The sequence below is a fragment of the Thamnophis sirtalis genome, unplaced genomic scaffold (assembly GCF_051295495.1).
Source record: "Thamnophis sirtalis isolate CommonGarterSnake01/CBP01778 unplaced genomic scaffold, rThaSir2_p1.2 scaffold_6, whole genome shotgun sequence".
Lineage (NCBI taxonomy): Eukaryota > Metazoa > Chordata > Lepidosauria > Squamata > Natricidae > Thamnophis > Thamnophis sirtalis.
Window position 1 is genome coordinate 57,097,167 of NW_028261386.1, and position 27,597 is coordinate 57,124,763.

The 27,597-nt window shown below is 36.3% G+C and overlaps 2 protein-coding genes across 2 annotated transcripts in view; both read left to right on the plus strand.

The window, feature by feature from the left end:
* Positions 1-862: 862 nt before the first annotated feature.
* Positions 863-9,195, plus strand: GLO1 (glyoxalase I). The gene is made up of 6 exons (XM_014055803.2): positions 863-1,023; positions 4,050-4,132; positions 5,241-5,381; positions 6,333-6,400; positions 8,575-8,664; positions 9,090-9,195. The coding sequence occupies exons 1-6, from the start codon at positions 943-945 to the stop codon at positions 9,176-9,178; spliced, it is 552 nt and encodes a 183-aa protein (XP_013911278.1). The 5' UTR covers positions 863-942; the 3' UTR covers positions 9,179-9,195.
* Positions 9,196-12,522: 3,327 nt separating this feature from the next.
* BTBD9 (BTB domain containing 9) overlaps positions 12,523-27,597 on the plus strand; it is a 126,612-nt gene continuing 111,537 nt past the window's right edge. Inside the window, exons 1-6 of the mRNA XM_087717917.1 lie at positions 12,523-12,671; positions 20,046-20,257; positions 20,692-21,055; positions 21,913-22,177; positions 22,970-23,189; positions 25,472-25,591. Coding sequence (XP_087574043.1) covers positions 20,073-20,257; positions 20,692-21,055; positions 21,913-22,177; positions 22,970-23,189; positions 25,472-25,591 — 1,154 coding nt within the window. The 5' untranslated portion in view covers positions 12,523-12,671; positions 20,046-20,072. The remainder of the gene's footprint in view (positions 12,672-20,045; positions 20,258-20,691; positions 21,056-21,912; positions 22,178-22,969; positions 23,190-25,471; positions 25,592-27,597) is intronic.

Consider the following 27,597-nt stretch of genomic DNA (forward strand, 5'->3'; position numbering starts at 1 on the left):
TTACTATGCTGCAAATTACTTCTGCAAATCTTGCCAAGAAACTGCAGGGACTGGTCCAGACAGTTGCCAAGTCAATACTAACTTGAAAGCATAAATGAATGAATTGCTGCATTAACTGAGCCAACTCATATTTTATTGAATAAGCATTCGGGTAATGTACATGGGGGACAATAATATGTTGGAGAGCACTGCTTTAATAACAGTTTCTTCAATTGCAGCCTTCTGCTCAACTATTTATTTCCAGATGCCTTATTTGATATAATAAACACTGACTTTAAAAACCAATGCTTTACAAGCTACCATTACATTTCAGAAAATTGGATTTTGTAATACCAAACAAGTTAAAATCTTCCATTAAGTCTCTGTTAGCTGTGAAGTTTTTTTACTGTTCTTTGCTTTCAAAGAGCATGAATGTGGTTCAAATTTTATCATGTGGATCAAATTGATTGAGGTTTATTGGAGGTACGGTATTAATAGTTTTAAAAAGTTTTGCTAGAATTAACATACATAATTTTGTTTTTTAAAATATATATATTTCTTTTCTTTCAGTTTTTTGCAGTCAACTACGGTATAAATCATACAGCTGCTCTTGCTTTTGTTGTTGTTGCTCTTTCAACTGCTCTAATTTTCCGGGCCGTAGGTCATCGCTTTCCCGCAGTAGCATTTAACTTCCTCATCAGTTATAGGGGATGAATCATCTTTTCTTTAAAAGGAATTGGGGATGCGAAAGAGGAGGGTGGAATTAAACACCCTTCTGCTGCAAAGAATGCTGGGAATTGTAGGAACAACGGATTTGCCCGATTTGCATGCATTGCCTCTATTGGCTGGAGAGTCTCCTCGCTCATTTTTTTTCCTCTCTCTCTCGTCGCCTCTAAAATACGTGTCAGGGAGGGGATGGCATGGGCGTAATTCTGTGTGGCTTTTTGGTTCCTAGGTTCCAGCATGTCGGAGCAAAGCGAGGTGACCGGTCTGAGCGATGAAGAAGCCTATAGCGCCTGTGCCGACCCCGATCCCAGAACGAAGGTAAAGAGAAAGAAGTGACTTGCAAGGAGGAGGAAACCGTTGAACAAATAGCGAGAGCTTGCTGGAAAGTGGGAAGAAGGGGGCCACTCTTGATTTCACTGCGAGCGACTTTGGCTCCCACCGAAAGAACGGGTAGAGCTCGCAAGATTCAGGGGTTGCGGAATATAGGGTGGAAGCCAGAACCCTTAGCCAAGCCAAGCCAAGCCAAAAAAAAAAAAAAGACCTCAAATCTTGGCTGCAAATCCTTCCCGGAATGCTGTTGCCTGATATGCCAGCCTTTTCCAGCCTGCGGGGTCCTCGGTGATCTCTGAGCTTGCTTGTTTTCTTGCCAGAGTTTTCATTACCCAAACAATAAACGCTACACATTATTTAATTGGCTGGGTTTATTTCTAGCCTAGCCTAGCTCCAAGGGTATTACACCAACCACTTCATTTCTTTGTTCAACATAATAAATGTGTATTCTTTGCACCTACATGAGAGAGAGGTCTGAAGAAGGAGGCTCTTCAATATAGTTAGACATGGATACCTCTGCAGTTCTCACAGCTTCCCCCAAATCTTTTTTTTAAAATAAAAAACAAAAAAATCCCTTTAGAGAACAGTCCTAGGATATTTACTTTCTAAAACCGACAGTCCATGGATATCATGACACCAGGATTTTTCAGCAGTTCTGGTGTTCACACTGATGATGTTAGCATTACCCATTAGTTTGAGTAATGAAACATCTTGCAAGAAAACAAGCAAGCTCAGGACCCCTCCTTTCAACTCTGAGCTACAAATATTCTTTATTTTCCAGCCTGGTCCATCTGCTTGGCCAGCACTTCCCATCCTCTGAAACATTGCACAGTGAGAATTTTGGTTCATATCTGGACTTTCCCAAGCTTAGGAAAGCAATTCTGCACAATTACTTTATACTTTGTTACTTTATACTTTATTAGCATAGCCAATAAAGGAGAATATTTGTGGCTCAGGATTGAAATGAGAGCTCCTCATTTTGTTTCATTAGCCGAACGAGTGCTAGGCCTAATGATTTTACTTAGTTGAGAAATGAAACATGCAAGAAAACAATCAAGTTCAAAGAGCATCAAGGACACCTCATATTTGTTTAGGATTGTAAGATTGCACATTGTAACCTGAATTGATTACAGGGAATCCTTGAACTTACAAAAGTTCATTTAGGGACCTATAGCTGTTTTTCAGGGACGCGGTGGCTCAATGGCTAAGATGCTGAGCTTGTTAATCAGAAAGTTCAGCTGTTCAAATTCCTAGCGCCGCGTAATGGAATGAGCTCCCCTTACTTGTCCCAGCTTCTGCCAACCTAGCAGTTTGAAAGCATATAAAAGTGCAAGTAGAAAAAATAGGAAACACCTTTGGTGGGAAGGTAACAGCATTCCATGCGCTTTCAGTGTTTATTCATGCCGGCCACATGACCACGGAGACGTCTTTGGACAGCACTGGCTCTTCGGCTTTGAAATGGAGATGAGCACCATCCTTTAGAGTCAGGAATGACTAACACATATGTGCGAGGGGAACCTTTACTTTTACCTTCTGGCTGTTTTTCACAGTTACGATCTTTGCAGCATTCCCATGATTATGTGATCAAAATTTAGATGCCGGGCTGTTGGTTCATATTTATGACTGTTGCTGTGTCCCAAGATTATGTGATCACATTTTATAACCTTCTGACAAGCAAAGTCAATGGGGAAACCAGATTCACTTAACTGAGTTACTAAGTAATCAACTATAGCAAATCATTTAACAACTGTGGGGAAAAAGTAATAATAGGGCAAAACTCACTTAAAAATGTCTTAGCAACAGAATTTTTTTTAGTTCCATTTAACATACTGTAATATGGTTTTGAAATGATAAAATAGAAGAAGTATGTTGCAAGAGTTATTTAAATCAAGCCTCTCTTACTAATGGCTCCCTATCCTAGCACTGTGTTGCCCAGGAGCTCCTGGGGAGAAAAAGTGGTGAGAGTAGCAGTGACTTATGGGGAGAGATTTGTGACCTTCCCTGCCTTCCCCATTGACTTTGTTTATGAAAAACTGCCAGGAAAGGTCACAAATGGTGATCACCTAGCTGCAGGACCTTGCAACCTTTTTAAGTGCAAGGCAGTTTCCAGCATCCAAATGATAATCATGTTACTAGAGAGACACTTTGAGGACTTCAACTTTATGGATTGCTCATAAGTCCCCCTCATTCAGCACCATTGTAACTTGAACAATCACTGAACAAATGGTGGTATCTGTCTAATTCTTTAAGCCAAACAAATCTTTATCTGGGATTGCATTGCAGATGAAACTGCTTTAAGGAATTGCAGGCAGGAATTTTTTGAAGCATCTTTGAATCCGAACACTCTACAGCCCTTCATTATATGAGGCACTAATTGGTGATCTTTGCATCCCGTGTCCATTATTATTATTATTTTAAATGAAGCTGGAATAAGTAGAAAGAAAACATTAAGAAAAATCAGGAAAAAAATTTCAAGTCTTAAATAGAGACTGAGAACACTGGGTTCATTTAGCTTGGAAAAACAAAATCCAAGGAGAGCAGGATCACACTTTAGAGATCCTGTAAGGGTGACATACAGCAATCTTTTCTGTTATCCCAGAGAATATGAAATGGAATAATTTTCCTGAAGGGCCCAATAAAAGTTAGAAACATTGTTATCAGTAAGAACAGGTGTAAACTGAACCAGTTTTCAAGGAAGGAGACGTATTTAAGGGGCCCTGGACAGTTAACTCTTACAATGTTTTAATTTAGATTCTTAGGCTGAGAAAATTTTTTGAACTTCAAGCTTCCTTTCAAAACAATGGTTCTTTGATTGTTATTTAGTACCACAGGCATCAAAATAATAACATCCACCAGAATCCTGCTAACACCATGCAAGAACTAACTATGTAGTATTGTGCTGTTAATCTGATACCAAAACAAATATTTTATCATGGCCATTTTTTTTGTCTCTATGAAAATTATATTCTATGTTGTTGAGTGATCTGATTTACCAAAGTTGTATTTTTTTGTAGGACTTTATTATGCAGCAGACAATGCTAAGAGTAAAAGATCCTAAAAAATCACTGGATTTTTATACTAGAATTCTTGGGATGACGTAAGTAAAAACTATTTACTTGTCTTCATTAGCATTTTAACCCGTTTTAAAACAAAAGAATCTTGAATGTAGTCCTCCACTAATGAAAGATTTTAAACTGCTCCAACGATTTGGAAGGCCTTTGAGAAAACTTGGCACAAAAGAGATGAACTAATAAAGAAACAAAAAAAGCCTTTTCTCTTTTCTTTGATGAAAACCTCAGCTCAGTAAAAGGACTCTTTGTTTTGTTTGTGGGTATAATGTTTTTGTCAATAATTTGAGTGAGAAACATGCTTAATTCAGTCTTTTCTCTAAGATTTGAAACCGAATGTTCCTCCTCATCTCACATTTATTGCTAATAAATTGGAGCATTCTTGAATGGAAATCCCCTGCAAGGTTCTATTTGCTGCATGTGATAAAAGGAAGGTGGGCCTACAAACTTATTATAATAATAACTTAAAAGCATCTCTGAAATAACAAGAAACCAATTGCTTTTGGCTACCATACTTGTTATGTGTAGTCTGAATTAAAACTGATTAACATATTTCGCACATATGTATTGTAAAGTGCATTCATATCTCTGATCAGAAGCAATTTTGTTCAGTAATGAAAAGCAAACTATAGGCTAATTTATCTTGTTCCTCAGAAATGTTCCTCCAAATATTTTCTGAGTGAATACTGGAATTTTATATAAGCAAAAATGTTGCCTTTTCCTCAACATTGCCACAGTAAGGGTCCCTCTAGATTTGTTCTATATAAGATAATAATATAACTTTTTGGTATGCTTTTCTTGTCATAAATTTCAAATTTATTTTTAATTGATTTTTTTCAATTTAAAAAATTGCCGATAGCAGTCCTAAAGCTGATCGCTAAAGGGCTTGGTACTGTGTTACAATGAGGAAAGGGTGGGGGAACAGCTTTATTTAGTGAAAGATTTGACTTCCTTCAGTTTAAGCAGACTCTCTGAAAACTTGTGCCAAATGAGTTTATTGATCTTTGAGGTGTGATAAATTTTGCTTTCTTGGTATATTTTTTACTTCAAGAAATCAGTACATTTACAATTATGTAAAACAAATGATAGCAAATCATATGTTTAGGATTAAATAATTTGTATGTTTTTTTTCCTCAGTTTACTACAAAAGTATGACTTCCCTTCTATGAAGTTCTCCCTCTACTTTTTGGCTTATGAAGATAAAAATGATATTCCAAAAGATAATAATGAGAGGATAGCATGGACCTTTTCTAGGAAGGCCACAGTAGAACTGACACAGTGAGTGTATGACTTATGACTGGTTGCTTAATGATCATTGAAAGTCCCCCAAAACTAGTTATGGCCTGTTTTCAAAGTTTCTGTGTTGATAATCTACCCATTCCCCATTATGTAATTGCATTTTGAATGCTGGGCAACCAATTCATCTTTGCAATTACATGACTGAATTTGCAATGTTTTTCCAGTTCCCAGTGTTTATTTCCAGTTCTGACAAAAAACACCCATTGGGGAAAATTGGTTTTCTTAATGACCGTGATGGCTGGGGATGGTTGCTGTCCAGTGTGAGAGGGTATACAAGCAGCTACTGTGGTGTCAGCTTGGGGCAGCAGAGTGCAAAAAAGCCAAAAGGATGGAGATAGTTAGGGGGAATTGAAGCATCCCTACAATTATAAATGGAAGTGGGATGCCAATCATTTGAATTTTGATCATGTGACTGCAGAGGCACTATAACAATTGTTATTTCAAGGCTGTGTATAAGTACCCAGTGCCATCTTAACTCAAATAGTCACTAAATGAATGGTTGTTAAGCCATTGTTTGTTGTTGTTACCTGTTTTTTTTTACAAGTTTGGGTACCAGACTTACTGTGCAATAAAGACTCAGATTCCTTCCCAATGATTTACTTCCAATCTTATATCAGAGCAAATAATCCCTTGTTCTTTATAAGCATATAGGTTTAGTTTGTTTTGGATCCAGCTCATTTTTGACATGGATTCTTTTATTATACAGTAGCTTTAATTTATCTAAAGCAATAATCCCAATATAAATAGTTGTAATTTGCTAATGGTTCAAATTTATATATTTACTGTTCTCTATACTTAGGTTAGGCTTCTCTTTAGTTTTTTAAGCATAAATGTTTTTCAAAAAGTTTAGCTAACCTCTAATTTGTGCTGGAATTTCTTAATCAATATATAGTTGTCCTCCACTTGTTCCATTTCTCCCCTTTCTTTCAGCAACTGGGGCACTGAAAATGATGAGAATCAGGCTTATCACAATGGCAATTCAGACCCCAGAGGATTTGGTATGTTTTGAAAAAAGGCCAAAATGTATTATGTGTGTGTCATTTAGAAAAAAAAAACTTTAAAAGGGGGGTGGGGAACTATTCCAGCTTCATATTTTTTAAAATCTTTTCATGGAAAAAACCTTTATCCATGAAATAAAACGATGACATTGGCTCTAGCATCAGCTCTCCCCAATTTAATGGATCCGGTTGTATTCAGTTTCCGCAATCAGATGGCAGTATAAATTTCCTTCTAGGTTGGGCTTCATTTGTCAGAGAAACCATATTTACAATTACTATGTAATTCTACTGAAGGAACTTCAGGCAAAAACAACATTATAGCTGATTATCATATTCTTACATCAGGATTGTATTTATTGTCATTATTTGCATACTGCCACATCTATAGGTAATTCACATAACAAAATTGAGAAGCAGCAAAATCATAAAACTGCATAACACGGTGAAAAAAATATTGAAAGAATATTACTAAATAAATGGCAGACATACCACAACTCTGAAGGCTTGTCAAAACAGCTATGTTTTAATGGCTTTTCCGAAGGCAACTAATGTAAAAAATAACTGGATTTTGGAGAGCAGGTGAGAGTAAAGATCAAGAATAAATCCTTTATAAGGTCAAGTCAGAGTGCAGAGTCTGCAGTTTAGGTGTTACACAAGCAGCATGTCGGTTTCAGCATTCTGCATATACTGAGGTGTCTTCAAGGGCAGACAAAGGAACAGTGTACTACAATTTATTTCAACAATTTATTTTGAAGCAGGTCCTTTAAAAAAAATTAACTTGTAAGGTGACCAGAGTCAGAGATGGGTGACTATATAAATTGAAATAACTGAATAAAAACTAAACCAGAAGAAAGGAGACAGGTATAAATTTTGGTAAAGTAGCATTTTTATTAAGAAGATAGTGTTACATGATGATAGAGTTGGCTCTCCTGGGTCTAATTCTGACCAAATGGGAGATTGATGGAATGAATGAGTCAGGCACCTTGAGGCCAAGTGACTATGTTGTTCTGAAATTAATAAAAATGAAGAAGGTGAAAAATTAGCCATATGTACTCAGCTTCAAGAATTGAATGTACTAAGGAAAAAGATGGGCAGCATGCTTGAAATCTTAAAAAGACAAACAACGATGTGGGTCAAGATGCTGTCAACAAGATACTGTAAGCACTGATCCAAGCGATTCCCAGGGGTAAAAATCAAATAAGTGTTAAGTGTGCAGCATGGTTTAGTAACAGGGTGATAAGGGCTTGGAAACCAAATCTTAACCAAAGACTGGTTAAGCTTTCTGACTATATTTTGCTTACAAAAGGGAAGACTAAGGAAAGGCATGATCGTCTTCAAATATTTACAGAAAAAGCCTGCTGTGTACAAGCATAGAGAGAACTTGAATTCTTTTGTTAGAAATTAAGGACAGGAGAAAGAGTAATGACTTGCTATTAAAATGAATAAGATTGAATATTTGTTTACAACAATAGTGGATGTTGCCCAAATATTTGTTAGAGATAATTTTAGTGTATGTCTAAACTGGTACTGGTCCATGACCTGTTAGGAACCGGACTGCAGAGCTGGAGGTGAGTGATGGGCGAGTGAGCAAAGCTTCACATGTATTTGCAGCTGGTCCCCAGTGCTAGCTTCACCACCTCAGCTCCATCTCAGATTATCATTAGATTCACATAGTGCGAACCCTACTACACATGCGAGGGATCTAGATTGCGTGCTTATTCCATTCCCTCAGTCCATGGAAAAATTGTCTTCGATGACACTGTTCCCTGGTGCTGAAAAGGTTGGGCACTGCTGGTTTAGCACATTGTAGAAACTAGGGATTGGAGTTGATGTAAGATCCACAATGATACTCTGGTTCATTCAGTAAAGTTGAATCTTCTTGATAATCTATAAATTTATTGGACTATAATTCCCATAATCCCATCATTGAGTTTCAGAACTGGATGGGAATGATAGAAGTTGTACCAATGCATCTGGATCACATCAAATTGTGGGTGTTTTCTTTTAAATACAATTGAATACAATTAATATATTTCTTTATGTATTATAGAATAATAGCTATATTTCCTATTTTTCAAAAAAATGGATGATTTATGTCAATGCTTTATGAACAAAGGTATTATTCACATATTGAGAAATATAGCACTGTTTTTGATTATTCTGCTGTTCTTTAGGTCACATTGGAATTGCTGTTCCTGATGTAAGTAAAGCTTGTAAAAGATTTGAAGAACTGGGGGTAAAATTTGTGAAAAAACCAGATGATGGTGAGTGTGCTGTGAACCAATAATTGCCTTTTTCTTTGTATGAAGTATTGAGATTAATTTGTGAATGCGTCAATAATGTCAAATTATATAGAAATATGTGTAGGAGAGCATGATGTGTATCCCCAACCTATTTGTCTATCTCCAGTTTGCTTTTTGCAAATAAATGATAAAAATCTTGTCGGTGGAAAAGAATTCTTGGCAAAGATTTGATATTAATCTGGGAAAGTTGTAAAGTAGGAGCCAATCTGGGTCCGTCATCGGGACCAGAGGTTTTGTCTTCTGAGCTTTCAGACTGTTGTTCAGGGAACTTCTGGTGACCGTCTCAGACTGGATCCTACAGTATTATCCTAGGACACATACCTTGTAAAGGCTTAAAATGAGACCTACACTGGAATTTATTAAAACTATATATTCCTTTTTTATAGGTAAAATGAAAGGCCTGGCTTTTATTCAGGATCCTGATGGCTACTGGATTGAAATCCTGAACCCTAATCATATGGTGACTTTAATCTAGATTAGAAATAACAACAATGCACTGATAGCTACAAGAAACCATGTAACCTTTTTAAGGGAAAACAATTGATGTAATCAGGAAAAGAGAGTAGCTGATCCTATATTCTGTTTCTCCTTTCCCTACTTAATTTATGAATTTGGTTGTGAACTTGAACACTTTTAGTATAATACAACAGAAGAATCATACAGATTGGAGGTTAGGGAGTGAGCAGCAGTGTACTAATGGACTCAAATTCCTCTTTTTTCCTTTTGTGTGCAAGAAGAGATGGGAAGCTTAATTTTGGCTCTTGCATGCAATTTCCTATTCAATCTGAAGACAGAATATTCTAATATTTTTCTTTTGGGGCATGTAAACCTGTGATTTACTATGGGTCATTCTAAAAACCAATATTGTTAAGATCTTTATCAAGGTTTGAGTTTCCAAATCTACAATAGAAAAAAGCAGAGCTTTCAGCTTTTTGTTTTTTAGAAATTTACTTGTTTCTACTAAGCAGGGATATCTTGGGGTAGAATAAACCTTCATAACTGATTTTTTAAAATAGTGAACCACAATTAGTACAAATCATGTTTAAGTGAAATAGAGCCAACTTTAAAAAAAATATATTTTGCTTTGGTGCCTGAATGCAGTCAAATGTTCTGAAATTTTTCTTCTGGAACACTGTTCACCATAGTACTCTTTTTATGGTTGGTGAATTCTTGCTCCTAACTCCTGTTCAGTAAATAGTGGCTGCTGTATTTGGATCATTTTGAAATGCTGACAAAAGATCAAAATGGCAGTTTAAGACTGTTTTTTCTGGAAGAAGATGAAAAACATTAAATACTTGCATACTAAATTATGAAGTTGTATTCTTTTTTTATTCTCTTGCTGAAGCTGACGCTTCAACTTTCTGGAATCTTGTTTATGCTTCTTTATATTGGCACTAGGAAAAATAATTTCAGGATCTATTGGTTGTTTGCAAAACGAAAACTAGGAAGTTAGTAAAACAGTATTTGTTTTGGAGACTACATTGAAAACCAGTTTAATATACAGATCTCTTACCAACCACTTGTTCAGCAATTGTTTGAAGTTACAAAGGTGCTTAAAAATAATTTTACAATCAAGTTACCACTGTTTAATACATACACAGCAATCCTTAGTCAAGTGATTATGGTTACACTTAGGCCATGCTATCCTATACCTGCTCTGTTTTTTTCTCTCCCTCCCCCGACTGCAGAGTGGAGAGATTGGAGAGGAAAGGATTTGTAAGAGAGAAAGCTGTTCACTTTTCTACACATTGAAACTAATGCAATCATACAAGCAAGTTGGATCTGAAAGCCACAGGCACATTACATGGATAGCTTACAATACTTTTGTGAATTTGTTTCCTCCAATATTTCTGCTCTGCGAGGATGGGGAAAACAAACAATTTCTATAGGCAATCTATCCTTTGCCCAATTCTTTCCCATTGCTGATGCACAACCATATTGCTTTTGATGTGCAGAAGTACATAGTACTCTATTGAAATCCCTTCCTTATCACTCTCTGTTGTGTATGTAGAGTCAGAAAAAGGAGAACCGGCCTACAGAAATTACTTGGTCTGCCTCCCCACAAAGTGGAGCTATTGGAGAGGAAGAGATTTCAAGACAGTATTGTAAGTTGTTTGCCTAGCATGTCAGCAATTCCCAGCTGTGAGCTGTTAGCACAACGGTATTGCTTTTTATTTATACAAGCCTTCCAAAAGATGAGAATGATTAGGAGCCAGACAGAAAACAAAAGGTATGAAATTTATTAATCTTGTCTCTTTGTAGCTGGAAAGCAGAGTTGTAGTTACATGCTTTCCCATTTATCATTTGCTTTGTTCAGCAGTGGAGTTGCTGGTTCCAGTTAGGGTCATTAAGTGGGGATTAATTGTATTGGTTTTATTTATTTGATTTCTATAGCTGCCCATCTGAATAAGTGACTTTGGGGAGTGTACATCATAAAACATAAAAACAACTAAAACATTGTGAAATAAATATATAATGTTAAGGCATCAGGCTATAAACTAGGAGTGTGAGTTCTAGAAGCCTGCTCAATTACCCTGGACCAGTTACTTTCTCTAGTCCTAGGAAGCAGAAAATGATAAATCATTTCTGAAAGTCTGCCAAGAAAGGTTTTTCCAGGCAGTTGTTAGGGGATCAGCACTGATCTTTGTATTTCTTCAATAATCACAAAATACAAAGATCTGCAAATAGAAGTGCAGTAACTGGCAAAAAAGCAAAGATAGTATCAATAGCGATACTTGGTTGCAATCCCAAAACACCCATTGAACTCTATTGGCACTGACAAAATCATCATTGGTCATTTGCAAAAAGCACCTTTACACGGAACATCTTTCATCCTGCAACAATACCTTTAATACCATCAAAGATCTGCCTATCTCGGATCCTCGGGAAGGGCTTGATAGGTAAACTAAAATGCCAAATCAGTCTAATCTAACTGACTGACAATCTGGCAGACTGCAACCAACCATAATTGGAGACTACAGAAGAAAAAAGGTTAGTAATAGGAGTATCTCTTGTACATGCAAGTGTGATTTTCATTGTATGAACTGGTTGCTGCATTCTGAATCCTACAACAATGAAGGAACAAAAGCTCCGTTGTCACTGCATTATGGCATAAAAAGGGCAACGTGATTGAGGACTGCCTAACATTCATTTTCAAGGAATATTTTTTTAACATCAGCATTTCAATTTGTTTAATGCATAGCATATTAAAAGGAGAAAAGTTTAGTGTTGGTTGATCCTGTCTACTTTTTAACTGGGCAGGGAAATTCCAAACTATAATGGAAGCAAGGATCTAGAAGGCTGACGATCAGGAAAAAAAAGATTTCTCTAACCCCGAACTAATTTGGACCTTTAAGACCGTGCCTATGTATATATCTTGTATGTATATATCCAGTGTGACCCTCATTATATGTTGTGAAAGAAACTCCTTTGAGGGTTGTCTCCAAAAAAACGAAAGCGCAACTGATCTTAGCAGCAATGGGCTACTCCCAAAAACAAGTTCCGAACCGATAGCATAAGCTACAGCTTAGTTTAACAAAAAAAAAATTAATGAAATATTGAAATAAATCTCAGTTTCTTTTTTCTTAATTTCGTCGCAGTTCAAACAGGAAGATTATGTTTTGACCGCCCGCGCTGGCGCCCTGCCTTGAATTTCAGCTTTGCGATTTCTCCATTGATTTTAAGGAGCAAATATTTCCAAAAGGGGCGTGGCTCCCCCCGTCCCGCCTCATTTTTTTCTCTGGAAATTACAGGAGCACCAGCTCCAAAAAGGAACAATTCCTCGCCCCATCACCCGGCTCTACAAAATATAATCTTGTAATGTAATAGCTCCGCTTTCGTTACCGTCGCGATGACGTCGCGCGTCGAGCGCTGGCGTTGCTAGGGTGACGTCAGTGTTCGCGGCGACGCCTGAACGCCACGGCCGGCGGAGGAGGAGGGAGGGGTGTCCTGCTCCAGCGCTCCAGCCGGTAAGTCTGGTGGCGAAAGGGCTGGGGGGGGGGGAGTTTCCTCGATCCCCCCCCCCCACGCGCTCTCTCATAAGGCCGTGCGCAGGCGGCAAGCAGCCATGGCCGTTAACCTCGGTTCGCCGTTGCCTTTCGGGCAACCCCGCGGCCCTGAGCATTTCTTAGCCACTCGGGGCGAGGTTATTTCATAGCAAGCAAAGGGCATCTGATGGGTATCGCGAAGGAGTCTTCGCGAGCTTTTTTATTTTTTTCTTCCCCTCCCCTCAAGGGCTCCGCCTCGCGATGTGCAAGCAGGTTTCGCGCCCGGTTTCCCTGGGGGTTGTAAAGTGACGATGGGGCTTCGTTCATCCCACAATGAAAGCGTACGGTCTGGAATTGAGGTTTTGATAGAAGGTGGGCGTTGTGTGCAATTGACGCCTTTTACGTCCCTGGGCCTTTTAAAACCTATGCTTTGGAATGTAAACTCCCGGGGTTTTTTAGTCATTACTTACTGGGTTTTCGTACAGCTCTTGGTAAAATAAAATAAAAGCTAAACTACAACATAAGGCCCTGTGTTTAATTAAATTTACCAGAACATAATTGCATCCCCTACCCCAAAACAGCCATCTTAAATAAAGTAGTTAATGACAGTTCAGTGTTGTTGAAATTACATTTTCCTTGTCCCCAAAATTTGTGATCACTCTTATGAAAGGTAAAGATTAGACTGCAACTCTCATCCATCTCATTTAACTCAGTTTTGTTTCTAACTAAGTACCTACGCTATAGAAACTCATTGTTAATGCAGTTTGTGTTGTATATGGTACATGTAAAGCTAGTTTTTCCTACATTCTTTCTTAAAAAATGCTGAAGTTTGTACCAATTGTACCCATAACAGATTGTTGTAATGATTAAATTCAGATCTGCATTTAAATACTCACCCAACCATGATGCTGGCTGGTATAAGCATGTGGTACAAAATTCAGTGATGAAAAATTGACAACATGAATTTCACAGTCATAATGCAAACTCAAGCTTTTCAGATTTGTTACCCAATGTTTGATGTAACTGGGTTTGCATTATGACATTATTTAAAAAAATGGTTTCAGTCCTTTGCTCTTGGTAAATGAGGGTAACTCATAGTCAACCAAAGAGTCAAATGTATGGGGTATTTAAAAGGGAAGCTCTTATGATAGAAGCTTTTAAAAGTTTCCTCTACTTTCTGCTTTTCAACCAGCATAATCTATCTCATAGGGTTATGAGAAAAGACTACAGGGGAACCTCATGTAGTATCTTGACTTCCTACATGAGAGTAGGAAATTTACTAAAGCAGGTTTTTTCCCCATACAAATTATCTGTCATCTATTATCTGTGGTCAGAGATTCTAGCTTTAGAATGTAAATGTGTGTGATATATACATTGCTGTTTACTGTAACACTCAGTAAGGCATGGAGATATAGACCATACTGCGTTTATTAATTTGTGCTAAGCTCTTATGCTCTTTTCAGAATCATTCTTGTGGTTCCCTGCTCTAGGTAGTAAAAAGCATCATACATGAAATAAATAGAATAAAAATAAAGAAGACATATTGCCTGGGGAATTCTGGAGTTCACATCAACATATCTTAAGGTTATTGAGGTTTCAAAACATTGTTTAAGACAGTTGCCAACAGATACTACATAATGGTCCCACATGATCCAGAGCATCTTTTCCCCTTTGGATCACACTTCCCCCATCCTAAAACATTATATTATGTTATATTTGCATATGTCATTTTTGTAAGACAGGTTGGGATTAAAGTTGTTTTTATACTCATCGTTAGGCTGAAAATAATTATTATTAGGCTATGGTAATCCAATGAGAGATGGAGGACTTGGATTTGCTGACCCATCTGAGGTAGCAAAAATGTCTCTGATTGGCACTTTCTGTCTATATATCTGTTTTTTGCCCTGACAATATACTTGAGACAAATGAGTGGTCTCTTTACATCTCTTTCAAGAACTGATTATTATGTATAGACAGATATCTGTCTATGTGAAAATTTGTTTGCTAAACCTATGGCCCAAATATGAAATGTGTTTTGCATGAACTACAAGATGAAGCAAATATTTTTATAATTTTATTTTCTCTACGTATTTATTATCTCTGTATCTGTTCCTTCTGGAGCGCTTAAATTAGAAGGCAGCATTCCTGAAGCCATCCTATTTTAGTCTTAAAGTAAATCTCTATGTGCAAATTTCAGAGAAACAGTTGGTTTCAGCTTCATCATTGAGGAAGATTTTGAATTCAAGGCTCTGATCTAGAATTAATCATATTGTTCACTTTCAGTTCAGAACTACTGTGTCATTGGTTTTTGGTTTGCTTAAAAAATGTTTGCCTTATTTAAGAAGATGCCTTGAGAAGTGGGTAAATGAATATTAACACTGTATGTGAAATTATGGTTTTAATAAGTTATTATTTATTTACCAAATTTACAGCCAATTGCCTACATTTGTCGGGGGGGGGGGCTCAGCAAGATAAAATGCAGAAGAAAATATATACTATAAAGTACACAAATAAAAGATCCACGTACAAGTGAAAACATAGAATACTGTTGTGGTCCCCCGGCCTGTGAATAAACCAGAACACAGTCCATCAGCAGCTCAACCGGATCCTGCTGGGCCACAACAGAATACTAAGATGAAACTAAGGCCCCAGTGTGCTTTTGAATAGCTCTGAGCAGTTTCTGAAAGACAATCAGGCTAAAAGCCAGTTGAAAATTCATTGAAAGGCTTATCTAAAGGACTGGCACAGCTATTAAAAAGTAATGCCACTAACAGTTTCTCCAAAGTAGATTGAATTAGTTGGACCAATTCTGATGGGAGAATGCAGTCTTACAGATAATCAGGCACCAAATCATGGAGGTTAATATCAGCACTTTAAGTTATACCTGGAGGATCTATTAGTAATCAGTGTAAGACCCATAGCATTTATATAATATGCTTCCACAGGCAAACACCAGTCAGTATATCAGACAGTACAATTTGAATTAATTTCAGAGACTATGAGAACTTCAAAGTCAGCCCCATGTACACCACATTGCAGTAATTTAAGGGAAGTCACTGTAGCAAAGTCCTCCTGCCCAGGTAGGTCCACAATGGTGCACCAGCCAAAACTAGGAAAGTCACCTCTTGCCAGTGGCTTTTATCTTCTTTTCTAGTAGAACCCAGGAAAGGATATTCCAGGGCAGCTTGGCAATCAGTACAGCAATAGGCTATCTAGCTTTCCATATGACCCAAGAACTTACAGTCTGCCCACTGCAGGAGCAGCACCTGCACTGACTGATAAGTGTCCCAATAAATCAGTGTGATTACCCCCTCTGATGTCACTGGCCTCAAGGCTTGATGCAGGAACTTCTACTCAGTTGAACAGACTTCATTTTTATCTTCAGCCAAATTTTCAGCCAAATCTCAATAACTTCAGGCCTGTCTGTTCACATACCAACAAACCATGAATTGGTATGTTCTTACACTAGATGGATCAGGCATTCAGTAGCAGCACCCTAACTCAGATTCACTAATCATCTGGGAGAACAGACTACCTGGTATCCCTTGCTATATCTCCTATGGCTGTGACCTCATATGAGGTAATGGCATCATAGAGAATCGTTTACGTTTATTAGGACTTGTATGCTGCCCACTCTCGAGAGACTCAGGGTGGCTTACAGCTAAAGTAGGGAGGGGGAACATATAAAAATTAAAAAGTACAGACATTAAAATCGCACAACATTCATAACATAAAATGGGGCTGGATAAATCAACAGCCCCAGGCCTGCTGGAAGAGCCAGGTCTTAATCGCTTTGCGGAAGGCCGGGAGAGTAGTAAGGGTCCGGATCTCCACGGGGAGATCGTTCCATAGGGCATAATATTTTATAGTTTAATAAATAGGACATTGTATCTTAAATCCATAATATCCTTATAAGCTTGCACTGAACACTTTGTAGCTTTCCAGGTTTTACACAGTAAGAGTTTCAGTTCCTAAAAAAAAAAGTTGCGATCTACTGTTGACAGGCCATTTTCCTGGGAAATTTCTGATTGGCTCATAGAGAAAAATTAATTAATTGTTGATTTTAGGAAAACAAAAAAAAAATCTTTTCCATCTCCACTGTACGAAAATGGCAGCCAATAACTTTTGTTGGAGAAGCCTTCGTCTTAGAGTGGAGTAATTCCCATTGATATTAATAAAAGCAGTTTGCTTTTATCTTTTTGTTTAAGATATAGTTTAATAAATAGGACATTGTATCTTAAATCCATAATATCAAATACTGTACTTTAAATTCAGTCTAGAAGCCATCTAGAGACAAATAGAAACAATTTACAATTGGAATCCCATATCTCAATATTTTATAATTTATTCTAATCTAGTTTCTGAAAATTCTTAAAAGAAGCATATTACAGTAAATTAAATTGCCATGGATAGCATGAAAATATGTTACTACAATAGAATTATTTTACTCATTCCTTTCCCTTTGTAGCTTCTGTTCTCCCTTATGTATCTGCTCCAAAGAGTAGTCCAACATCCAGAGCAGGTTTTGAGGACATTGAAGGGGCTGCAGAAGGAAAAAAATAGTAATCTAGTTGCCTGCTCTGCTGTCTGAGATAGTTAGCATTGTTCCATATATTTAACAAAGTAACATAATAACAGAGTTGGAAGAGACCTTAGAGGTTTTCTAGTCCAACCCTCTGCTCAAGCAGGAGAGCCTATCTTTTACCATTTCAGATAAGTGATTGTCTAGTCTCTTCTTAAAAACCTCCAGTCATGGAGCACCCACAACTTCTTATAGCAAGCCATTCCACTGATCTAACTGTGAAAAAATTAGTTCTTATTTCTAGGTTGGTTTCTCCTTGATTAGTTTCCATCCATCATTGCTGCTTCTGCCTTCAGGTGCTTTGGAGAATAGGTTGATTCCCTATATAATCCCCTATATAACATTTGGCTCTCTCTTCCTTTACAAGGAAAGTAGGCAGAATTTGTCTGTGACCTGCATTACAGCTTCATAAAAAGTTGTGAAACAGCTATAAAGGTTATCAATGGTTTTTGAAGATCAAACCATGTACCTTTTTTGTTGCTGGTTTTTTTCCCCAATTTGTGTCACACAGAATGAACTACTTTTCAGAAAACAACATTTCCCTCTACTTTGGTTTAACCGACCTTCATATTTCTCATGAACATATTCTGTATAAATGTGGACAAAGATTAAAGGACAAGGAGCTATTTTTAAGTGGCTAAAACTCCTAGCTTTATTATCTATCATTTGTATTTTAGTTTGAAGTAATGTAAGTTAAGGTCTTACATCAAGTTAAGCTCTTATATTAAATGTAAGTAAAGATTTAAGAGTTGCATAAATATCTGGTCTTTGTACAACAAAAGATGATTTGATTATATAACCATAAGATGATATCAATATAATTGTGAATGCCTAAAATAATGAAATGGATATTCTATAATAGTATTCTTGTATAGATAAAAACCGCTTACTGAAAATACGAATTGCTTATAAATGCACACAAAGCCTTATTGTCAGCTTCTGCTTTGTTACTTGCTTTCTGCTGCCATGAAACGGGGGGGGGGGATAGTATTTGGGATGGGAAATAATTGGTACAGGAGGTTAGTTAAAAAGGGAGTTTTGTTCTCACCATCTTCTGTGCATGCTGATTGCCGATGTTTGGAGTTGGTCAAGGCCAACGGTCCTGCATTCCAATCTGATGATACTTCTTGGAGATGCATCCACATGACACCTAAGGGATTTGCAGATTGGGCAATGGGGTGGGGGTTGTTGGGGGAAAGGGGTTGGGCAAATGTTTGGTATGTATGATTTTGCACGTTTCTGCCTCAGACCTTGCTTTACTTTGCTGCTATCTTTTCATAACCAGTAAAAGTACTTTTAATTCTACAAATGGAGTTAAGTGGTTTCTTTCTTGGTTGCTGAAGGAGGCGCGCATGACAAAATACGAGTTTGGGAGGGGGAAGTAACTTCAAACTATATGCTGTATGATGACATGAATGGAAAAAAGGGCAAAAGTATGTTTTGGAAATATAATGTAATATACATAGTCTTTGAGTCATGATATTCATTTAACAATGGATCAAGATTATGACAGTGCTAAAAAAAAGTGACTTACGATCTGTCCTAGAAATTATGACCACCATACCAGACCATGATCATGTGATTGTGATTTAGGCATTTGGCAGCTGCTTTGCATTTACAGCAATATCTGCAGATACATAAACATGATTTGCTGCTTTCCCAACTGGCTTCCGACAAGCAAAATCAGTAGAGAAAGACAGATTTACTAATGGCCATGCTTTTGATGACTACGATAAAAAATAGTTGTGAAACTGGGTTTGATTACCTGATGAATCACAAGATCACATTGCTTAATGACCAGAATTCCTGTCCCAATTGTTATCTTAAATCAAGAGCTACCTACATTCCTTTCAAAGGTTTGTTAGAATATAAATAGTTGAGATTTCACTTTCTGTGAATGCTCTATCTTCTGAGATTGGATTCAATTAGAGCTTTACAGGAAGTGAATAGTTAATTTTGCCTTGATTAAACTTATTTCTTAGGAAAATCTTATAATATTAATAATTAAAAATCACTCTTATCTCTGTTTCAGATAATTAATTAGACTCTGGGGAGAAGAGTTCATAAATATTCATATTCTAGCTAATTATGCATGAAAGGTTATGTTACAGCTTTCTGTATTTGATTTGAGCACTCCTATATAGGGCCTAACTGATCTGCTGTGGTTACAGAATCAGTTTTAACATGTAGAGAATATACAATTGAGCAAGCACTATAACATAATTATTTGGTTTATTTTAATTTTTAGAGGGCCTCTTTATATGGTTTATATATCAACAAAACAGTTGTAGCAATGATTTGATGAAAATATTGCTGCATTTTGTTTATGTCTGTTATGTATGAGATTACATTGAAAAAATGATTGAGGTATTTGTTTTCCCAGGCCTTTGGATAGGGCAATTAAGTTTAGGTTTTTTTTTATACTGCTACTAAGTTAATGAGTTTTGGCTTTTTCTATATAAGTTCCTTCTCTCTTAATTGTAAGTCCCTCAGTCACTAAGCCTCAAAATTAAATTAAGTAATTAAATAATAGTCTGCTATTTTATAGGTGGTACTTTCTACATGCATATATTTTCTCGATTTCTTTTCTTACAAGAACATTGTGAAATAGGTTGAGTTGTAAGAAAATGACTGGTCTAAGATCACCCAGTTAGCTTCCTTGACAAGTTCGTGGACTTAATTCTGGGTCCTAGTCCACTACCTTTACATTTATGTTATGCTCAATTTAACATTTGTAATGGTTTTCTTCAATATTCTTATGCTGTATTTTTTAGGTGTAGCATAAACATTTCTTGTACAACATGAGCAACAGTCATCCACTCCGACCTTACACAGCAGTAGGTGAAATAGACCACGTTCACATTCTGTCCGATCATGTTGGTGTTCTGATGAATGGGGAGGAATACAGTGACGTTACCTTTATTGTGGAAAAGAAACGTTTTCCTGCACACCGAGTGATTTTGGCTGCGAGGTGTCAGTATTTCAGGTGAAGTATAGTGTCCAATCAGATATACTTTGAATTTCTGGGTAAGCAAGATGAAATAAAAAGCCATTAAGAAATAACCTGATCTGTCCAACAATACCTATTTTTAAATTTAAAAAAATAACAGTACATTGCTCTGTTATATTTAACTTTCATTACATAAGTATCTCAAATTAATAGGCTACATTTAATGAGGATTGAAATTCAGAATTCTATAGCTGTGTCCAGGAATCAATTGCAAATAATTTTAACTGCTTGATGCAAGCTGCCAAATATTTGTCTTAAGAACTAAGTGTGATGATTTTACAGTGATAAAAATAGCACTTGGGGGTGGAAATTTTGGAATTTGTGTTATTTCATTCTTTTTGTTTTAGAGCTTGCATGATTTTATCAAATGCAAATTTTCCTCACTTTTCCTCTTTCTCTGCATTGAACAGAGCGTTGTTATATGGTGGAATGCGTGAATCTCAGCCTGAAGCAGAAATCCCTCTCCATGATACCACCGCAGAAGCCTTTACAATGTTATTGAAATATATTTATACAGGTCGTGCCACATTAAGAGATGAGAAAGAAGAAGTCTTATTAGATTTTTTGAGTTTAGCACATAAATATGGGTTTCCAGAACTGGAGGATTCCACCTCTGAATACCTTTGCACCATTCTTAACATTCAAAATGTTTGCATGACCTATGACGTTGCTAATCTCTACTCACTACCTAAATTGACATGTATGTGCTTCATATTTATGGACAGAAATGCTCAAGAGGTACTCTCCAGTGAAGGCTTTCTGTCTCTTTCTAAGGTATGTCAACAATTTAAAGTTTTTTTAAAGTTACTTTTAAATACATATTTGGAAACATTGTTGAAATGGTTGAAATAGAATTTAAAACTATTATCCAAATGTTTATCTTTCAGTGGACCAGATGGTATTCAACAATGATTTTCCTTTCCTTTCCTGAATAAGCTTTTTCAATAATCCGTCATTCCTGGAATGTATTCTAACTGAATAATCATTGTTCCATTTTTCAATCACAATTATTCCTCAGTTCTTAATCTTTCCTTCTCTGAAATGTGTTGAAATTAGGAAGATGCTTCTTGAAAAGGCTATGTTCAGGAGGTTAATGCTTCTGCTCTTGCATGCAATAGTTAATTAAACCATGTAATAGTTAATTAAAAGTATCAATATGTAATTAGAATCTGCCCCAATCCAGGAGGATTCTGGGTAGAGTAAAACAAAAACAATAATAGAAACAAAACCAAAAAGAACCCACATTATAATAAAAAGCATCTTCACAAAACAAAAATAGGTTTCAGTGATGGACCAGGTGAACAGTTTTGTTCTAAGTTAATTTGATTTATTAATTTTATTAATAGTTTTGTATTGAACTACATGATATATGTTATAGAAATGAATAATCTCCTCTAGCTTCAGATACCTGAATTGTTAGTAAGGAACTGCTACTATTATTGCTTTTATGTAGGAAGGGTAAAGTTTTTATGCGGATATGTGGGATCTTGGTATTATAAGCAAATGTTTATTGCCAACAGAATTTATTAGCTCACAATGAAGAGCTTGTACTGTAGAATTCAAATAGTATAGTTTTACTTGGAGCTGACTGAGCAATCTTATATTACTGCCATTTCTTTTTTACTTTTTAGCCAGCACTTCTCAGTATTGTACTGAGGGATTCATTTGCAGCTCCTGAGAAGGACATTTTTCAAGCATTGATGAACTGGTGTAAACACAATCCTAAGGAAAGTCATGCTGAAATCATGAAGGCAGTGCGCTTGCCATTGATGAGTTTGACAGAGCTCTTAAATGTTGTAAGACCTTCGGGATTGCTATCTCCTGATGCTATTTTGGATGCCATTAAAGTTCGATCTGAAAGTCGGGACATGGACCTCAACTATAGGGGCATGTTAAGTAAGTATCTTGATACTTACAAAGGAAGGTTTTATACATTCCTTTTTATTACTTTTAATTTGATTTTTTAAAATAAAAAATATTTTAATTAAAAATGATGTTAGCCAACTGTTGCTGCTAAACAACTTTTAACTAGCAGAAATATTTTGCCTCTGATAAGTGATTGTATATCCTAATTATATTACCTGATCGTAAGTCATCTAATCCTCAGTAAACCAGTGAAATAGCAAAACCTTTTTCTTTGTGTTTTGGTATTTAAAGGTTGAGTCAGTGAAAAACTATTCTTGAAATTAATCCTTTCTTAAGTGGGTTGGGAGTGCTACTGCTTGGCGTATATGTCAGGAATGTTTTGTGAACTAGGTTTGTTTTCTTTTTATGATATAACTTCAGGAAGTCGTCTTAAGGTCACAAGGAAATGGGTGGTGCGGGAAATATTAGTTCTTTGACTGACATAATTATGGAATTTTGAGATACAGTCATCATTTTTCTGCAAAAATTCAAACAATGAATTCATATTGAATATTTCTTAATTCTAAATGTCATTAAATTAAATGCGGTAGCTCTAAATTTTTATGATTAGGTTTTTTCTGTTTCCATATTCCATGTTCCTTTATTGGAATAATATTTTTATAAAGAGGCTGTTTTTATTCACAAGGTAATTTCTAATTATCAATCAAATTTGATTGATTTCTTGGAAATTTGCATTTTATAATTATTCAACATATTAAAGATTTTTAACCAATCAATTGGAAATTTGCTAGAAAGAAAACGGTAAACTACTTTTCATTGTAGTTCCAGGTGAGAACATTGCTACTATGAAATATGGAGCCCAAGTGGTTAAAGGGGAATTGAAATCAGCTTTATTAGATGGAGACACACAGAACTATGATCTAGACCATGGATTTTCCCGGCATCCTATCGATGATGACTGCCGTTCTGGTATTGAAATTAAATTGGGTCAGCCATCAATAATCAATCACATACGAATACTATTATGGGATCGAGATAGCAGGTATGTTCTTTTTGTTTTTCATTCTTGGCCTTAAAAAATGATATGAGCTAGAGAACATGATATTTAGCTTGAGAACTTGATCATTTTATCGTCTTCAGACTCAGAACTTCAGCTGACACTAAGAAATTCAATTGAAGAAAATTTATTTGAATGGGAGTGATCTCAAGTACATAAAATCATTAAAATGAAATAACATTGTAGAATAATGAAATATAAAGAAGTAAAAATAAATGGGAATATTCAGTTATTTTAAAAAATATTAATATCTTGTTACACAGGTTCTAGAAGTTGCTTGAAACTTTCTACTTTTAAGAGTTTGATTATGTTGGTCTTTAACTATAATAAAGATTGGATTTGAGAGTCCTTTAAATGTCTAATTTCACTGCTGCTTTTATAGAAATACTGTTTTAAATATTTTTATTACTACTTTAATAATTCCCTGGTTTTTTTTTATGAACACCAGTTTGGTATAGTGGTTAAGGCAACATTAAAAACAGGAAGACTGTGAGTTCTAGTTCTGCTTTAGGCACAAAGCGAGCTGGATGAGCTTTTCTCTCTCAGCCCTAGGAAGACAGTGGTAAACCACTTCTGAAAAATATTGTGAAAAAACTTTTAGGGACTACTTAGGATAGTCACCACAAGTTAATACTGCCTTAAAAGGGTACCAAAGCGGGGGTGTTATACTTGTAGTTTTGTGTGTCTTCTGAACTGTTTATAGAAGACAGGTAGTACATACATGTTTTAAGTAGATACGGATGTTGATAAAATATAGTAATGTACCGTATTTTTCAGAGTATAAAACACACTTTTGCCTCAAAAAAGAGGCTGAAAAGTTGGGTGTGTCTTATACATTGAATACAATATTTTTTGCCTCCTGAAGCCCCGCCCCTTCACCAAAATGGCCGTGCATACCCTTATGGAGGCTTTCAGAGAGTCCTGGGGACTGGGAAGGGCAGAAATGAGCAAAAAACGGCCCGTTTATTTGCCCCCCCAAACCCCCAGCAGCACTCTATAAGATTCCATAAGACTATGCATGCCATTTTTTTGACAAAAAAATGGGCCGTTTTTTGCTTGTTTTTGCCCCCCCAGGAGCACTCTGCAACCCCCCCCCAAGGATATTCATGCCTTTTTAAAAAAAACACGGGCCCGTTTTTGTGAAAAATGGCCCGTTTTTGGGAGGCTTGCAGAGTGAACCCCACCCCCCTTTGGAAAGCTCTTTAACTGATTGATGAGAATTACATTGATCAAGTGTTGTGTCAGCAGAAACAAAGACTTAGGTGCTGCAGATTGTCAGCGATTTCCTTCTCCAGCACATGGTTTAATACACCTGGAAACATCTACCTACCTACCTATCTACTCTCTCTCCCTACCTACTTATTGTATTTCTCTCTCTCTCCCTCCCTCCCTCTCTTTCCCTCTCCCTCTACCTACCTACCTACCTACCTACCTACCTACCTACCTACCTACCTACCTACCTACACTCTCTCTCTCCCTACCTATCTACTGTATTTCTCTCTCTATCTCTATTTCTCTCTCTCTATCCCTACTCACCTACTGTATTTTTTCTCTCTTTATCCCTTTATCTACCTACCTAACTACTCTCTCTCTTTCCCTACCTACCTACTGTATTTCTCCCTCTTTCTCTCCATCTCTATCCCTCTATCTACCTACTTACTTTTTTAAAAATTTGCCTCTTCAAAACCTTGGTGCGTCTTATACTCAGTGCGTCTTATACTCCCAAAAATATAGTATTTGATCATGTGAGTAAGAGTAAACATTGAAGTAGAAGATAAATACCAAATAAAAATTATGGAAAAATGAGTTATAACACATTCACATATTCAAGCTGTTTAAAGATGTCTATGAGTTACAAAATATTTTCAAATACCTATTAATTTTTTTACGTACAACTTCTCTGGTTAAGTTTAAATTTTAAAAACTAAAAACACAGAGAATACTTTCTTTTATATCTTGTGTGCTAAATATTTGCATTTATTTGAAATTGAGGTTGATTTGTTGTATACTTACCTATCTTGCCTCATAAACTTGATGGGTTCATCAAATTGCATCCCCTGCATTCTCAGAACTGTTGAATATATTTTGGATCTTTGTAAGGAATTACAGAGACAGAAGGAAGCAAGATTAGCTCATTTGGCCTAACTATAGATTTTTTTTTTGTTCTAACATTAAATGTAACATAGTGATACCCAGAGTGTATAAATCTATGTGTGAAATTTTTAGATAGATAATGGCAATGTTTTTAATTTATTTGATCTTTAAAGGTCGTACTCCTATTATATTGAGGTATCCATGGATGAACTAGACTGGATTCGTGTAATCGATCATTCAAAATATCTATGTCGATCTTGGCAGAAACTCTATTTTCCTGCCCGTGTCTGCAGGTTAGTGTGATGTTACTGTTTTGATTCCATAGTATTTTAATATTGAAATAAATTGTTTTACTTTAATTGATTAGAATTAGATACAATGGTTAGTTCAGTACGTATTAGAACAAACTAAACATTTGAGTAGATATATTGAAATAACCTTAACTAAGTGGTTCAAGTTGCTGATATCCTGAAATGTTAAAAAAGTAGCTTTTAGAAACATATTATAAAATATGGTAACTAATTGTTGCATTTAGTATCTTAATTAAATATTATAATAAAATAAAAAAATCACCAGCATATAGTACAATAGTTTAAAAGTAGAAATTTTTCTCCTTAATTTTCAGTCTTTGAAGAGATAGATGATAGATAGATAGATAGATAGATAGATAGATAGATAGATAGATAGATAGATAGATTTCAGTTCCATATGGATTAACAAGATTGTGTAATGACATCATTTTGGAAATACCACCAATTGTGTACTGATATTGTACAATCACTGTAGATAATATACCACTGCAAGTAATAACATTCCGTGATTAAATAATAATATACACACCCACCCCTTTTAAACACATTCCAGTTAATCCACAAAAATGCTGTTTCACTACGTATTGTTTTACATTTTGCTACTTAAGGAACAGAAGGAGAAAGTAATAGAGAAAAATCCTGAAATATTATGAATGGGGTTTGTGAATACTCATAGCAACGACATGAAGTTGATTTATGTGTCAGGTATAAATGTGGGAGCTGTGGTGGGAAAAGGAGTTGAACTCTATTTCTTTTTTTAAAAACAATTTTTATTTGTTTTTGAACAAGGACAAACAAAAGTAAAAATAAAATAAACCATCTTCCATTACAAATTGTAGAAAGTGTATCAGTTGGTTACTGGAACTTCCGGTTTGCTTGTAGGACTGGTTTAAGCCCTTCGGAGGCTTGAGGGAAGCCTCCTGAAGGTCCTTGAAGCCTCTGGAGAACTTAAACCAATCCTATGAGCAAACCGGAAGTCCTTTCCCAAACTTCTGGTTTGCCCATAGGGCCAGTTTTTTGTGCTCCGGAGGCTTCAGAGAAGCTTCTGAAGCCTCCGGAGGGCCTTCCGGGGGGGGAAAGCTGTTTTCGCCCTCCCTAAGTTCCTATAAAGCCTCTGGAGCCTGGGGAGGGCGAAAAAAGCATGCAAAAAATGCGGGTTCGCGCATCTCATGCACGGATGAGCACTGGGGGGGTTGCATGTTGCATTATAGGTGTGGCACGCCCGCACATGACCCCCCCTGCACTCCCCCCACTTATGGCACGTGAGCCAAAAAAGGTTCGCCATCGCTGCTCTATATCAACGATTTATGTGATCAACTTAAAAGCAATTGTGTCCTTTTTGCCAATGATGTACAATTATTTAATACTACCAATAATTCTGTTGTTGATCTTGACATGAATAGTCATCCATTTGGCAACTTCATATTTCAATTAATAAATACTCTGTTTTACATATTGGTAAATGTAATCAGAATGTCAAATATAAGCTAGGTGGCATTGAACTAGCTGATGACCCTCACTTTGTCAAGGACCTAGGTGTACTTATCTCTGACAATCTATGCTCCAAAGTTCACTGTAATGGCGTTGCTAAAAAGTCACTAAGAGTTGTAAACTTAATTCTACGAAGCTTCTTTTCTGGAGACATTGTATTGCTAACTAGAGCTTATAAAACTTATGCTAGACCAATCTTAGAGTACTGTTCAACTGTTTGGAATCCCTACCATGTATCTGACATTAGTACAATCGAGCAAGTTCAGAAGTATTTTACGAGAAAAGTTTTGCACTCTTCTGTACATAATAGAATTCCCTATGCTACTAGGCTTGAAATTCTTGGTTTAGATAACTTGGAACTGCGTCGCTTGCAGTCAGACTTAGGTACTGCATACAAAATTGTACATAGTAATGTTTTACCTGTAAATCATTTTTTCTGTTCTAATTGCAATAATACACCTGTGAACAACCGCTTTAAACTCAATGTAAATTGTTAT